The sequence below is a fragment of the Cloeon dipterum genome, chromosome 4 (assembly GCF_949628265.1).
Source record: "Cloeon dipterum chromosome 4, ieCloDipt1.1, whole genome shotgun sequence".
Classification (NCBI taxonomy): domain Eukaryota; kingdom Metazoa; phylum Arthropoda; class Insecta; order Ephemeroptera; family Baetidae; genus Cloeon; species Cloeon dipterum.
In genome coordinates, this window is record NC_088789.1 from 32,606,546 (window position 1) to 32,618,274 (window position 11,729).

The 11,729-nt window shown below is 38.8% G+C and overlaps 1 protein-coding gene across 1 annotated transcript; it reads right to left on the minus strand.

The window, feature by feature from the left end:
- Positions 1 to 739: 739 nt before the first annotated feature.
- On the minus strand, positions 740 to 4,039 carry LOC135942771 (uncharacterized). Its single transcript, XM_065489077.1, has 12 exons — positions 3,898 to 4,039; positions 3,530 to 3,682; positions 3,366 to 3,472; positions 3,131 to 3,301; positions 3,049 to 3,067; positions 2,297 to 2,422; positions 2,062 to 2,232; positions 1,768 to 2,001; positions 1,613 to 1,707; positions 1,382 to 1,555; positions 1,160 to 1,319; positions 740 to 1,103 (listed from the first exon to the last, which is right to left on the minus strand). The coding sequence occupies exons 1-12, from the start codon at positions 3,980 to 3,982 to the stop codon at positions 880 to 882; spliced, it is 1,719 nt and encodes a 572-aa protein (XP_065345149.1). The 5' UTR covers positions 3,983 to 4,039; the 3' UTR covers positions 740 to 879.
- Between the last annotated feature and the right edge of the window lie 7,690 nt (positions 4,040 to 11,729).

The following is an 11,729-nucleotide window of genomic DNA, read 5'->3' on the forward strand; positions in this document are numbered from 1 at the left end:
ACGGCGCCACACTGATGATCTATTGACCTCTTTTCATTCGCGCAAAAGCTCTTTTGGTGCTCGTGTCGCTGATCACGCCCAATTACTTTATTTCGCTTCTAATTTGTTCATTTCGACAGTGTGTTACATAATATAGCACCGCAATTAAATGAAGCATGAGCTGGTTCTTTCGTTGCGTCAAATTTATGATCAAAACATTCAGATGTAAGCAAAAAAGGTTTGAACAAAAACGGAAGCAGTGAGGCAGCTGCATCTTATTTAAAATCTACTAGAATGAAAATATTTTGGATAATTTTTTAAGCTAATAAAAGAGGCAATAATCGATTTACAAAGAAAAAAAGGGAGATCATAATGTAATAAAATAAATGTCGAATTAAGTATAATATTGAATAATTGTTAGAAAAACAAATTCAGAAACAATCAACTTGGTAATTAGTGCAGAAAAATAATCAGGAACAGAAATTAAAAGAGTCTTCTGATCATAGCAAATGTGAGTGAGACACGCAGTATAAATATTAAATATTTCCTTCCAGTACAATAATTTAAATTATATCAGCTTCATTACCTCGAAGTGTGGTTGCACAAACAGAAGAGTGGATTCTCACCAGACGGAAACCAGGCCACGGACGAAAGGTCACGGATGTGACCTCTTTCTCTTCTCCCAAATGTGTGATAAGCACGAAGCAGAGGCGGCTAAAATAATTTCGTGTTTGCGGGTTTAATATTAAAAGCCGAGCAATTAAAATTTTATATGACCATTTATTATAAAAATCCCATAGCAAAATTATTTTGATAAGAGATTAAGCTGACCCCATGTCTACGTTTTTCTACTGAAAAACCATTAATCCTTTTACTAAACTTCTTGTTTTAAAAACACATTTAACTTCGGAATGCAATGTCCGGCGTGTTTTCCACGATCCAATCCATGTAACCTGCGACGTCCGTGAACAAGGAATATTGATTTGGGTGACACAACGGTGTTTCTTCGCCCTCGAACATCACTTTTTTCGCCATTCCAGAGCTGACGATGCCCCTGATGAACCAGCGGCCGTCTTTTTCCACGGAAAGGCTGCCTCCGCTGTCCCCGTTGCAGGCGGTCGTTCCTGAATTAATTAATAAAATTGAGAAAACGATAATTAATAAATTAGGAGATTCTAACCATTCGTGTAGCCGGCGCAAAAGTTGTTTCCCGGCCTCAAAAGTTTCCCGAAAAACCTCCTTTTCGACAAGTAGCACTCTTTGTGAGTTCTAATCGGCAGTCGAACCTCTTGCAGTTTATCTGGCAATGTGTCGTTGTCAGCAAGCCTGAACCCAACCACCTTTAGTAAAAAGAAACACAAAATTTAGATAAATTTTTCGAATTCACATGCTTCCGAAATACCATAGCTTCTGTTCCAGCCACGCGTTTCAAGTTAGGGTCAGAGTCGTCGTTCCACAGGCAAATCGGTCGTACATTGTCAGATATCTCGACTTTTTCGCTCAAAATCATGAGTCCGATGTCGTCACTAATGAATTCCGCAGAGTCATATTTCGGGTGCGTGATCAGACCGCTGGGCTAAAATGTTTTCAAAATAATTATGCGGATGTAAAGAATTTACTTGGAAGGTGAAACCTTTTTTCTCTGAACACCAGGGGCCGTTCTTTGTCTTTTCATCCCAACAGAAACTATGAGGTCCTCTGCTTTTGATCCCTGAAGGCAATTCGCAGCTAAAAATAACATTTTAAATCGAATAAGTCAAGAAATATATAATTTCTTCGCTTCAATACCGGTCAAAACTACTGTCGGCGAAATCAATGTCCCGTCGCATTTTCCTCCAGTTTGAGAATTCTCAATGTAAGCATGCCAAGGATGATCGCCAGTCTGAGAAATGTTTCCACCTAAAATTTGACCAGCGATCGATGGTAATTCTGTGGAAGAATCGTCATTTTCTCGTTTCCTTCTGGTTGACGTCGGTTTGCTTCCGCAGTTTGGAAAACTGAGGTTGTCTGGCGTGGTGAATCCTTTTTTTTAAAGAGATATAAAACTGCACGCTGCGTGAGCTAATTTGTGTAAAATTATACCTCTAGGTTGTTTTGTCTCTGGGATTGGGCGTAGAGCAGAAATGTCTTTTGCGTGCATTGCGATCTCGTCAATGTATGGCAATAAATCAATATAAAAACGGTGAATGGGACCATGTTTTAGACCTCTCAAGAAATACCGGCCTTTGTAGAAGTTGATCAGATAGCTATACTCTTTGTGGCAATAAATGACAATCATTGAAATTGAACGAGATGAATTTTTCTATATAATTCTTACCAAAAATGGTTTCCTCGACACACAGGATATTCTGGATGGGAATGTTGCGAATTTTGTAATATTCCGAAAAATCCAAGTCATCCCTGCTTAGAACCGCGCTGCAGTTGCTTTGGCCCGTCACATTCACTGTGAAATTTGTCAAAAACGAAGCAAAATCGTGCCAATGGCATTAACAAATATGTCACAGATGAAAATATTTAATATGTGACTATGATTTTAGTCCAAAAACAGCCTTTAATCGTCCACACTTTAAAATTTATTAAAATTAAATTATTATTTCCGGAATTCGAATAGGTTACTTTTTAATTCCATGCTCGCTGGGAATGGTTCTAAATTATTTTTTTTCGTCTCAAGTAATTGACAAAATCTCTTAGTTTTTGTCTTTCTATTCATTTTAAATTATTATTTTGTCCGAATAATACAAGACTGATTTTGATATAAGAAAAAATAATTCAACAAAAACAAATTTATTTAAATTTCAGTTTAGCTCACGATCAGCCATCAATATTTCTTGCTCATTTACGTAAATGCAATGCAACTTTACTATAAAATACCTTCGTTAATAGTGGATTTATATTTGTATGGATAGTTGAAAACGTCAAAATAAATTTTAATTTAAAAACTATGCAGATTAAAAATTACATTTTCTTTTACTATGAAGCTATACATACGATACATTGGTTTAATTCTAGCGCTGATAGTTTAAGATTAAAATACGGTTTGTCTTATGTTTACATATTTAACAAACTTACCTTCGATAGGTGGAATCGTCTATAAAAATAGATTCAAAATTAGTCTGAGTCTACCTGCAGAAATTAGCTCGAGAATACGAACAGCTGGGTTCCATAGGAAGTAGGGTGAATCTCTTTGAAGTTGCAAATCCATTACGTTGTCACGGTTAAACAAACAAAGGGGATTTTCCACAGTCGGCATTTTCTCAGTTATCATAATCGTGATTTCAAAAGGATCAGAAGGATTCGTAACAATTTGCATTACATCCAGTACCTTAAATAATTGAAAAAGTCGTTAACTAAATTGTGTGAATTGCATCGGTTTGGCTGAAAATTACTTTGACTGAAACTCTCAAGCATTCTTCTTCTTTTTGGCGCCATGTACAGTATTCCGGAAAGACCCGAAGATCAGTTGTATCATTTTTATTGAAATCACAATAATCTCCTAGACAATAAAGTATTTCTGATGTTGATATTCTTAAGCGAGATATTATCATGTTACCTCGAGTAAGAATGGTCCTTTGAGAAAGCACTATAAAATTAAAGCACTTAGCTCGAGTACGCATGTTTGTAACATCAACGATCCATTGGTTCTGACGTAGAGCGGTTTCGTTTCCACAGTTTTGGCTACTCAGGTTTTCTCCTTCATCAAAATCTGCGAGGGGAAACTATACTATACTTTTAACTCGATTAAAATCGAGTGGTTGTTAAATTAAAATGATTGGTTTCTTTTTTTAAAAAAAATACTTCCTTGATTCGGTTTTTTCTGTTATCCTTCAAATTACTTTGGGCCAAAATCGTTTGAAAATGTTCCATTATAACTAACCTAATTGTAAGCTCCGCAAAAAGAAAAAAATAAGAAGAACTTACACGGAGGAGGAATGTAGACGTCGCTCCGAGACGTTTGCGCGGCGCAACCCGCGAGGCTGAGGAGGACGAAAAGTCCGAGCCTCATCGTGATTTCTTCTCCGCACGCGATGGACCAGGGCTGCTGCTGCGACCGTCGCGCACAGCACTTCGAGTCAGATTAAATTATCGAGTCGATGATACTTTTGGCCAGTTGCCCCCAGTTGGCGAATGACCTCTAAAACTTATTGCGTCATTCCGTTGTTTACGATTTAGATTATATGTTGCTGTTGCTTGGAGGGCGAAAGGTCCAAGTTCAAAATCAATCCAGACTCGCATCTGAGACCTTCGTGACCTTGTTTTCATCTCAAGTGCACGTGATTCTATCATTCGCAGTAGGAGCTCTGGTTTAACAAACCCTTTGGCCTTTAGAGCGATTTTTCATTTTTATTTTTAAAAAATTATCTTTTCTTTACAGATGTATACTAACAAATAACTAAATATAAAATCAGGTGTGGCAAAAAAATCTCAAACTTGGTTTCCCGTCATTGTGCGCCAGTAGCAATCGTGGCTGAATAATTTAAATTTCATTACTAATTATATCCCTAATTATCAGTTTCCGTATCAACGATCCTTTTACGGAAAATGCAAAATTGAATTCCGAGTCTTTAGGATATTGCTTTGATCGATATTTGAATTTGGACTCAAAATGATGCCAGATAAATTCCGCATCGCAGATAGTTAACAATTGTCCCAGAACCGACGCCACACCAGACGAAAAGTACTCAGGGTGAAACATGGGCAACCTTTGCCAGTTTCACTGCGCTTTGAAATTTCTTTGAAAAATAAAGAGCTTATCATAGAGAATGGAGACGGGAGAGAGCGTACTTGATAGCCGATAAGCCAATGATATCGCGTGAAACTTGTCATGTGACCCATCCCATATATTCCGACTGTCACTTGACTTGTTCACGTTTCGGGTGATGTGGCGATGTCCATTTCCAAAATATGGTTCTTAACGTTCCGTGTGTATGAAACACTTTGACGAAAGAAATTATTTAGTTTTGAACGTGTTCAGATACCACGCTTTTTAATATGTGTGGAACAAGTGGTGTGATTTGCAATGTTTTTTATGTTAGTTAAATAAAAGCTGTATACATTTTTTTCTTGTATTTATTCATAGCTAAACAGAGGGGATCGTTAATTCGCATATTGAAAATGCCGCATTACATTCAATGAATTGATTCTTCAAGAAATTTCTATTTCTTTATTGAGATCAACGATCCGAGGAACTTCCTGGCCTCCTCACTGCAAGTGGATTCTAGCACAGTTTTTCCTCCGGCGGTAGTTTCTTGAGGATCGGCTCCCTCACTCACCAGCCATGCGCAGATTTCTTCATTGTATTGGTCGGCAGCAAGGTGCAGTGTGGTTTTTCCTCCCTCTCCCTTTTCCTTGATCAGATTTTTGTCAATGGCGTGCACGAATTTGGCACTCTTTAACTTGCCCTTAACGATGCAGAAGTGAAGGAAGTTGTTTCCATTTCTTTTCACGCTCAAATCGGCGCCATAGCTTAGCAACGCTCTAGCGTTTTTAATTGCATTATATTCGCCGACCAAGGCCCAATGAAGAGGAGTGAAAAAGTATTTGTCGACTCCGTTCACAATGTCGCGGAGTATGGGTCCAAATCTATGAATGATCCAGTATCCGTTTTTCGCGTTCTGAGCAGCGTAATGGAGGAAAGTTCCATCATTGTTTTGGTTCACAGCGTAGATATCTTGTCCGCGATCGATCAGCCACAAGCACATGTCTTCGTTTCCCTTCATTGCAGCGAGATGGAGAACTGTGGCACCATCGTCACTGACCTCGTTGATCAGGCTTGCGTCCTTATTGTGCACGAACCCCAATGCGGCTACACTGTTTGTCGCGGCGTGATGCATCAAAGTAAATCCTGATATTTTGAGCCTAACATTACTGCCTAACAACTGAATAAACACTTCTGCTTTTGCAGCATTGAAAGGTAGTCCTCGAATTCCTTGAATTGCTGACACAAGAGCATTCCCATAAGCATTTCTTTGTTCATAAGAGGAGAGTTGGAACACTGAGAACAGATATTGAAGGATTTTTCTTGCACGGTATCTGTTCGCAGCTGCATGGCAAAGAATTTTGTTTTTCAATCCGTCTCCCCAAATCCAACTGTCGGTAATTTTGACCTCTTCAAACAACCACTTGATGATCGCCAACTCTCCATACATGCATGCTGTCAGAAGAATTTCAACATCATATTTCGGATCCTTGCCAAACTTCATATCGTCTTTAGAGACGAATTTAGCAAATTCTAAGTAGTTTCTCCTCACAGAAAAGCGTAGCAAGCTCCATCTATTTTCAGGTTCTCGACTATTTTGTGATAGGTGGAACAATTTGATTGCAAGCTCGAAATTTCCCCCTTGGAGCGCATAATCGATAGGCCTAGCATTATGAGAATCTCTATTTTCGAAGTCGCATCCTTTCTGAAGGAAGAAGTCGATCAGAGCATCTCCGTGGGTTTCGTTCGTGGCAGCGTAGTGCAGAGGAGTGGCGCCAGATCTTCTGCATATTTCATTTACATTGGCGCCCTCCTGTTCCACGAGATGACGGCAAACCTCAACATCCGACTTCTTGGCCGCAAAATGCAGAGCGGGAAGGTCGCCTTTTTTCGCTTTGACGTTATCCAGTTTGGTCTTTAGCGTATCTTTTTGCTCTTCTTCCAATGTCACATCCTGAGGATTTTCCGGATCTTTCTCGTGTACTCCTGATAAAGGAATTTGTAATAACGATTTCTATGTTAATGTTTGTAACTCACCGTTCGTATTTGTAACTGTATTTGTTACAGTTTTCTTCTCCTTTTTGCTGCTCATCGCTGGCTAGTCGGGACTGCAAACAAAAAGAAGAATTATTGAAAGAATTAATTTTTAACTCTCATTAGTGTAGCATTTTTATAATTTCAATTTTTTCCTACTTTTTCCCACCCTTTGAATGCTGCATGGAAACTGAATTCAGTTTAGCTTTTAATTTGTTAGTATCAAACAAGTTTAAAAACTCACAAAATACGTATATGATTTTACGGGATGGCTGGAATAGTGACCAGTTCTTGGTTTTTTAAGTTCATTCCGTGCATTGAGACGCTCGCATTCAAAGCAGTGAGCCATTTGGGGAGAAAGAAATACCAAAAATAAACGAGTGAAGGGAATTTGCCACAGAATTACGGATCTAACAAAGAATTCATTCGTTCAGGTGGTCTCTCTGCAAGTGCTCAAACTAGCTCTGACGCATGCGCAGTTCTAGCATTTAAGTTTGTATTATTCAGGCGGGAAAAAAAGTTCGCACGGCACACTGCACTTTTTGGTCGGAAAATAAATCCACTTTACCTAATTCGACCCTCAAGAATCGATTGGTGTGCTCAGAAACTACGTCAAAGACTGGTTTTAAAGTTAGCATAATTGGAAATGATATATCAGCAGAATTCAGCAGAATTATACAGTCCGTTCCTTTTTACAACTTTTCGGGCCATTCCGTACCTGAGTCGCTTCCATTAGAAGCAGCAGATATGCGTTGAGGAGCAAAAATGAACCACATGCATCAGGGAAAGGTTCAATGACTAATGCAGTGGGTCTAAATTCCACGAATGAAATATTCCAAATTTTTTAGAATAAATTGCCTGCAATATGATTAATCAAAAAGCCCGCTTTTTTTAAGAAACGGAATTGTCATTTTTACCCTTTTAACACTCACTAACATTTTTCAGCATTTTGGCGAGAGTTTGAAATTTTCATGGGCAGTTTTATGCGTCAAAGGCAACGCAAAGATTTTTTATGGAAAAACTATATGGGTTGTTGTTATGATTTAACTAATTCTAGTGACTTGCAGATCAAATAATGAATTAACAAATCTTAAAAATGATGTAGCAAAGGTAACTCACAGGATGCTGCGACACAAGAAATAAAAGTTTTAGAAGTTCCAACGGAGACTATTTGATGCTCAGAGGTGAACCAACTGATTCTAGCGATGAGGGAGCAATAGTTGTAGATAGAATTATCGTAAGAAGCTATGCTCGAGAGGAGACAAACGCGCCTGCGCTATCGACTCCTTGCGATCTGTCAAAAACTTCGCCTGCACCCTGATCTAGCATTTTATAGCAATCATAAAAACTGCGTATCATGTGGGGGAAAAATCATAATTGGAAGACCGAGCGGTGAAAAGTGAGAGGAACAAAAACGTGACATTTGCATTTATAGCAATAAAAGCAATCGACAAAAGAACACAATTTTGATTAGGACCGAGGAAACCATCATTATTATTTGGTCTGCTGGTAAACAGATATAGTTTAAATACTCTCTTTGGTGTAGTTTCTGAGCTCACCAATCGATCCTTGATGGTCGAATTAGGACAAGTGGATATTTTTTCAGATGAAAAAGTCAAGAGCAACGTGCGAACTTTTTTCCCGCCAAAACAATATGAATGCGAGAAGTGCGCATGCGTGAGAGCTGGTTTTTGAGCACTTGCAGAGAGACCGCCTCTACGAATTACTTCCTTTTCACATCCATTCAGCTCTGACGCATTTCTTTTAGGAATTCAGGATTTAGTGGCACGGAAGGAGAGTTGAGATCAAACTTACTTACTTATTGATTGGATATTCAGAGCAATCATTCGATAAAAATATTTACAATGTGATTTAGTCAGGGACTTACGGATTACTGATGCTGCAAGAGACGAGAAAAAGTTGCGAGAGAAGAGCAAGACCGGCGTGTGCTCTGCTCGATGCTCTGACGGACAATGATCGAGAGCTGCAGCTGCAACGAGCGAGCAGAGATCCCACAGGCGACCTTTTCACTGCGCTTTGAAAGGCGAGTTTATATACCTGGCAGCTGCATTCCAAACAGCGGGCGGTGTGCGCAGGGTTGTTTGGCAGGCCAAAAGGGGAGAGAGTATAAAAATTAAGCAAAAGCTTGTATGTGAGCTGTATTAATTTATGTTTTTTTCTCTCTTTACACTTTATCACGGCGTCGACCTGGAAACGCTTTTTCTCGATCGTAATTTTAGTACGTGAAGCAAATAAAATATTACGAATATTTTCATTATTTTTCAATTCCTCTGCGTTGGTGGTGCCGCGAGTTGAGCAGCAGTTGGATTTTTGGAGGAGTTTCGGATTCATTCCAAATGTTTTTCGGGGTAAGTGGCATTTTTGTCGAGGGATAATTCGGATGCCATTCCAAAAGCAGGGACGAAAATTGACGGAGATTTTACGGTGGAATTCGAAACATTTTCTCATTTTACATCTGCGAGAAGCAGGAGAATCAATGACAAAAAAAATGATTTCTTCCCGGAAACACACCCACATCAATAAAAGTTCGTTTTCTGTTTTATTCACGGGAAAATTATGTCAAAAATTCAGTGTTTAGATAAATTCCGATATTTTGCTGCAGATTTTCAGTCAAACAGTGCATGAAGTGGACGTTTTCGAGCCAGCAATCAGGGCCGTGATTGGCGGATATTTATTTGCCAGGACAGGAGCGAATTTTTTATAAATTTCCTGCTGATTATTGCAGTGAACGCGTGACGATTCATTTGGCCGCTAATTCTTATATTATACACAATCTCTTTAGCTTTCGATTGGTACCGGTTGCGGACAGTCACGTGAGCTTTTTCGACCGATTCCAACTTTGTGCGCTGACCAATTAAAATGGCGTTGATATAGGACTGAAAAGTACGCAGGGACGCTCATCTTCCTTGTCCGCTCCTCTCTTATTAAGCTCTCTATGAGCAGCAAAGCACGTACGCAGTTGAAGGTTGGAGCAGTCACTTGACTCAATCCCGCCATCTGATTGGCTTAGACCAGGCGCGCGCTGTTTAAAGAGAGCAGCAAGAGACGCGCGGATGCTCTTGGCCAATCAGATCGCAGAATTGAGTCACGTGACTGCGTGGACTGCTTGTAATTCTCTGCTCTTGCTGTTTAATGGCAGATGTCACTACTGTCGCAACTTTTCCTGCATTTTTGACACGCGAATTATTTCTCGTCCTCTTTTCTCTTTATAATCTCTGGTCATGGTTGTGACTTATGTTTTATTTAGATCAACTTGAGCTCATTTTTACACCATCAAATACGGCGACGGTGGGAAAACTCAGACATTTTACTTGGGATAATGGCCGGTGAACCCAGGTTCATGCGCTTGTTGCGCAGAGCACAGCTTAATCCGCCTCTCTCTACTGTGTTTAATATTTTAATATATGTGGCATAATCTGCTAATTTGTGTGCATGTGTATATAATTTGTTCGAACGGAAATTCAATAAAGATAGTTGAAGCTCAAGCACAAAGGAATTTTTTTTTAATATTTTGTTTCATTGACATATCGAGCATTAAACGAACTAATTGTTATTTCAGGGATGATGTTCCTCGTCATCTTTCAAATCAACTGGAAATATTTATTATAGTTGTTTTCAATTTGCGGGCCCATTATTTTAAAGAAAATCAACTTTTATAATATGCTCCATGGTTCACAAAATTTCTATGTTAATCCAAGGATAGAAATGATTGGCATCTGATTAATTCCTTGTTTGTTGGATGCGTTTTGAATTTCTTTTGACATTTGTACGGCGTGAATAAATCTTTGGCTTCTTGGCTGCAAGCGAAATCAAGCACGGACCTTCCGTCCGAGGTCCGAGGTCAGAGTAGCTTCAGGGTCAGCAGCCAACGATGCAAGTCCAGGTCGGTGTACTCTACGGCCAGATGCAGGACGTATTTTCCATCTTGCCCCATTTCTTTTATATTATCAGATTGATATGAAAAGCGTGTACGTATTTATATTTTTGAATTTCCCGCCCTTGCTTCCGCCAATGATATTACTCGCCCTCAAAATCAACTGAGAGCCACCTGATATAAGAAGGCAGGCGAGTTAGCAGTGAGTCAGCAGTCACCTGAGCGAGCCCTGAGAAACCGCATGCGGCAGGTAAACACTAAACAGAAGGGTAGCATTAATGAGCGTCGGAACAAAATTTTGTGATAAATCTCAACAGATTGCCATCCTTAGATCTTGATAACACCGCAATTTTTCTGTATCATAATTTAATCTCAAGGAAGGGTGAATTTAATTAGTGAATTGATCCCTCAAGACGAATTAGAGCCTGAGATTAGATCTGCTAAGGGCTGAAAAGGGCCACTTTCAGACCCTTGAGATTTTTAATTTCACTGATTTTAGCTTTTCAAGTTTATTTCTTACTTTTATTCAGTCATTTTACTGTGTTTTTAAGGGGGAAAATCTTCTAAATTTTGTATTTGCTAAAAATTCACGAAGAGCTGGGATATTTTGACTGTTCGAAACTGCCTACTGATGGCGCCGCTGTTATTTTCATAACTTTCTGGAATTTATTGAAAGGCAATTTTAGTCAAATTCTCGAATAAAAATAATTTTATTTAGATGGTTTGAAAATTAAAATTATATTATAGCAACAATTAAATCGCGGTCAAATATTTTTTGTTTACTTTTGCCTCGTAAATTTTGTCGAAAAGGAATTAAGATCCTTCATTGTCAAAATACTGTCAACCCTCGTCCTATAGAGTTTAACAATTTTTCATCTTTAATGTTCCAGAATATTTTGAATTCTCTAAACGCTACCCTCATAAAAGGAAAAAGATCAATTGAGGAACTCACCGCAGACCAAAAAGAGAGCAGTGAGGTTATTTTTAAATTCCTTTCATTCAAACATTTTTTCTAACATTCCAATTCCTTACATTGCAGAAAAACGACTTCTAGAAAACAAAAATAATATTCTCCAAATGGAATTCTCCGCGATGAAATCTTTGAAAGAAAAAATAGAATTCGTC

What these genes read in the sequence shown, in the direction of transcription:
- LOC135942771 (XM_065489077.1), bottom strand. Translation starts at nt 3,982, where the DNA reads ATGAGGCTCGGACTTTTCGTCCTCCTCAGCCTCGCGGGTTGCGCCGCG. An exon ending in GCCGACAGTAGTTTTGACCG is followed by an intron (nt 1,708 to 1,767) that starts GTATTGAAGCGA and finishes TGTTATTTTTAG; the next exon opens with CTGCGAATTGCCTTCAGGGA. An exon ending in TGGCTGGAACAGAAGCTATG is followed by an intron (nt 1,320 to 1,381) that starts GTATTTCGGAAG and finishes TTTTTACTAAAG; the next exon opens with GTGGTTGGGTTCAGGCTTGC.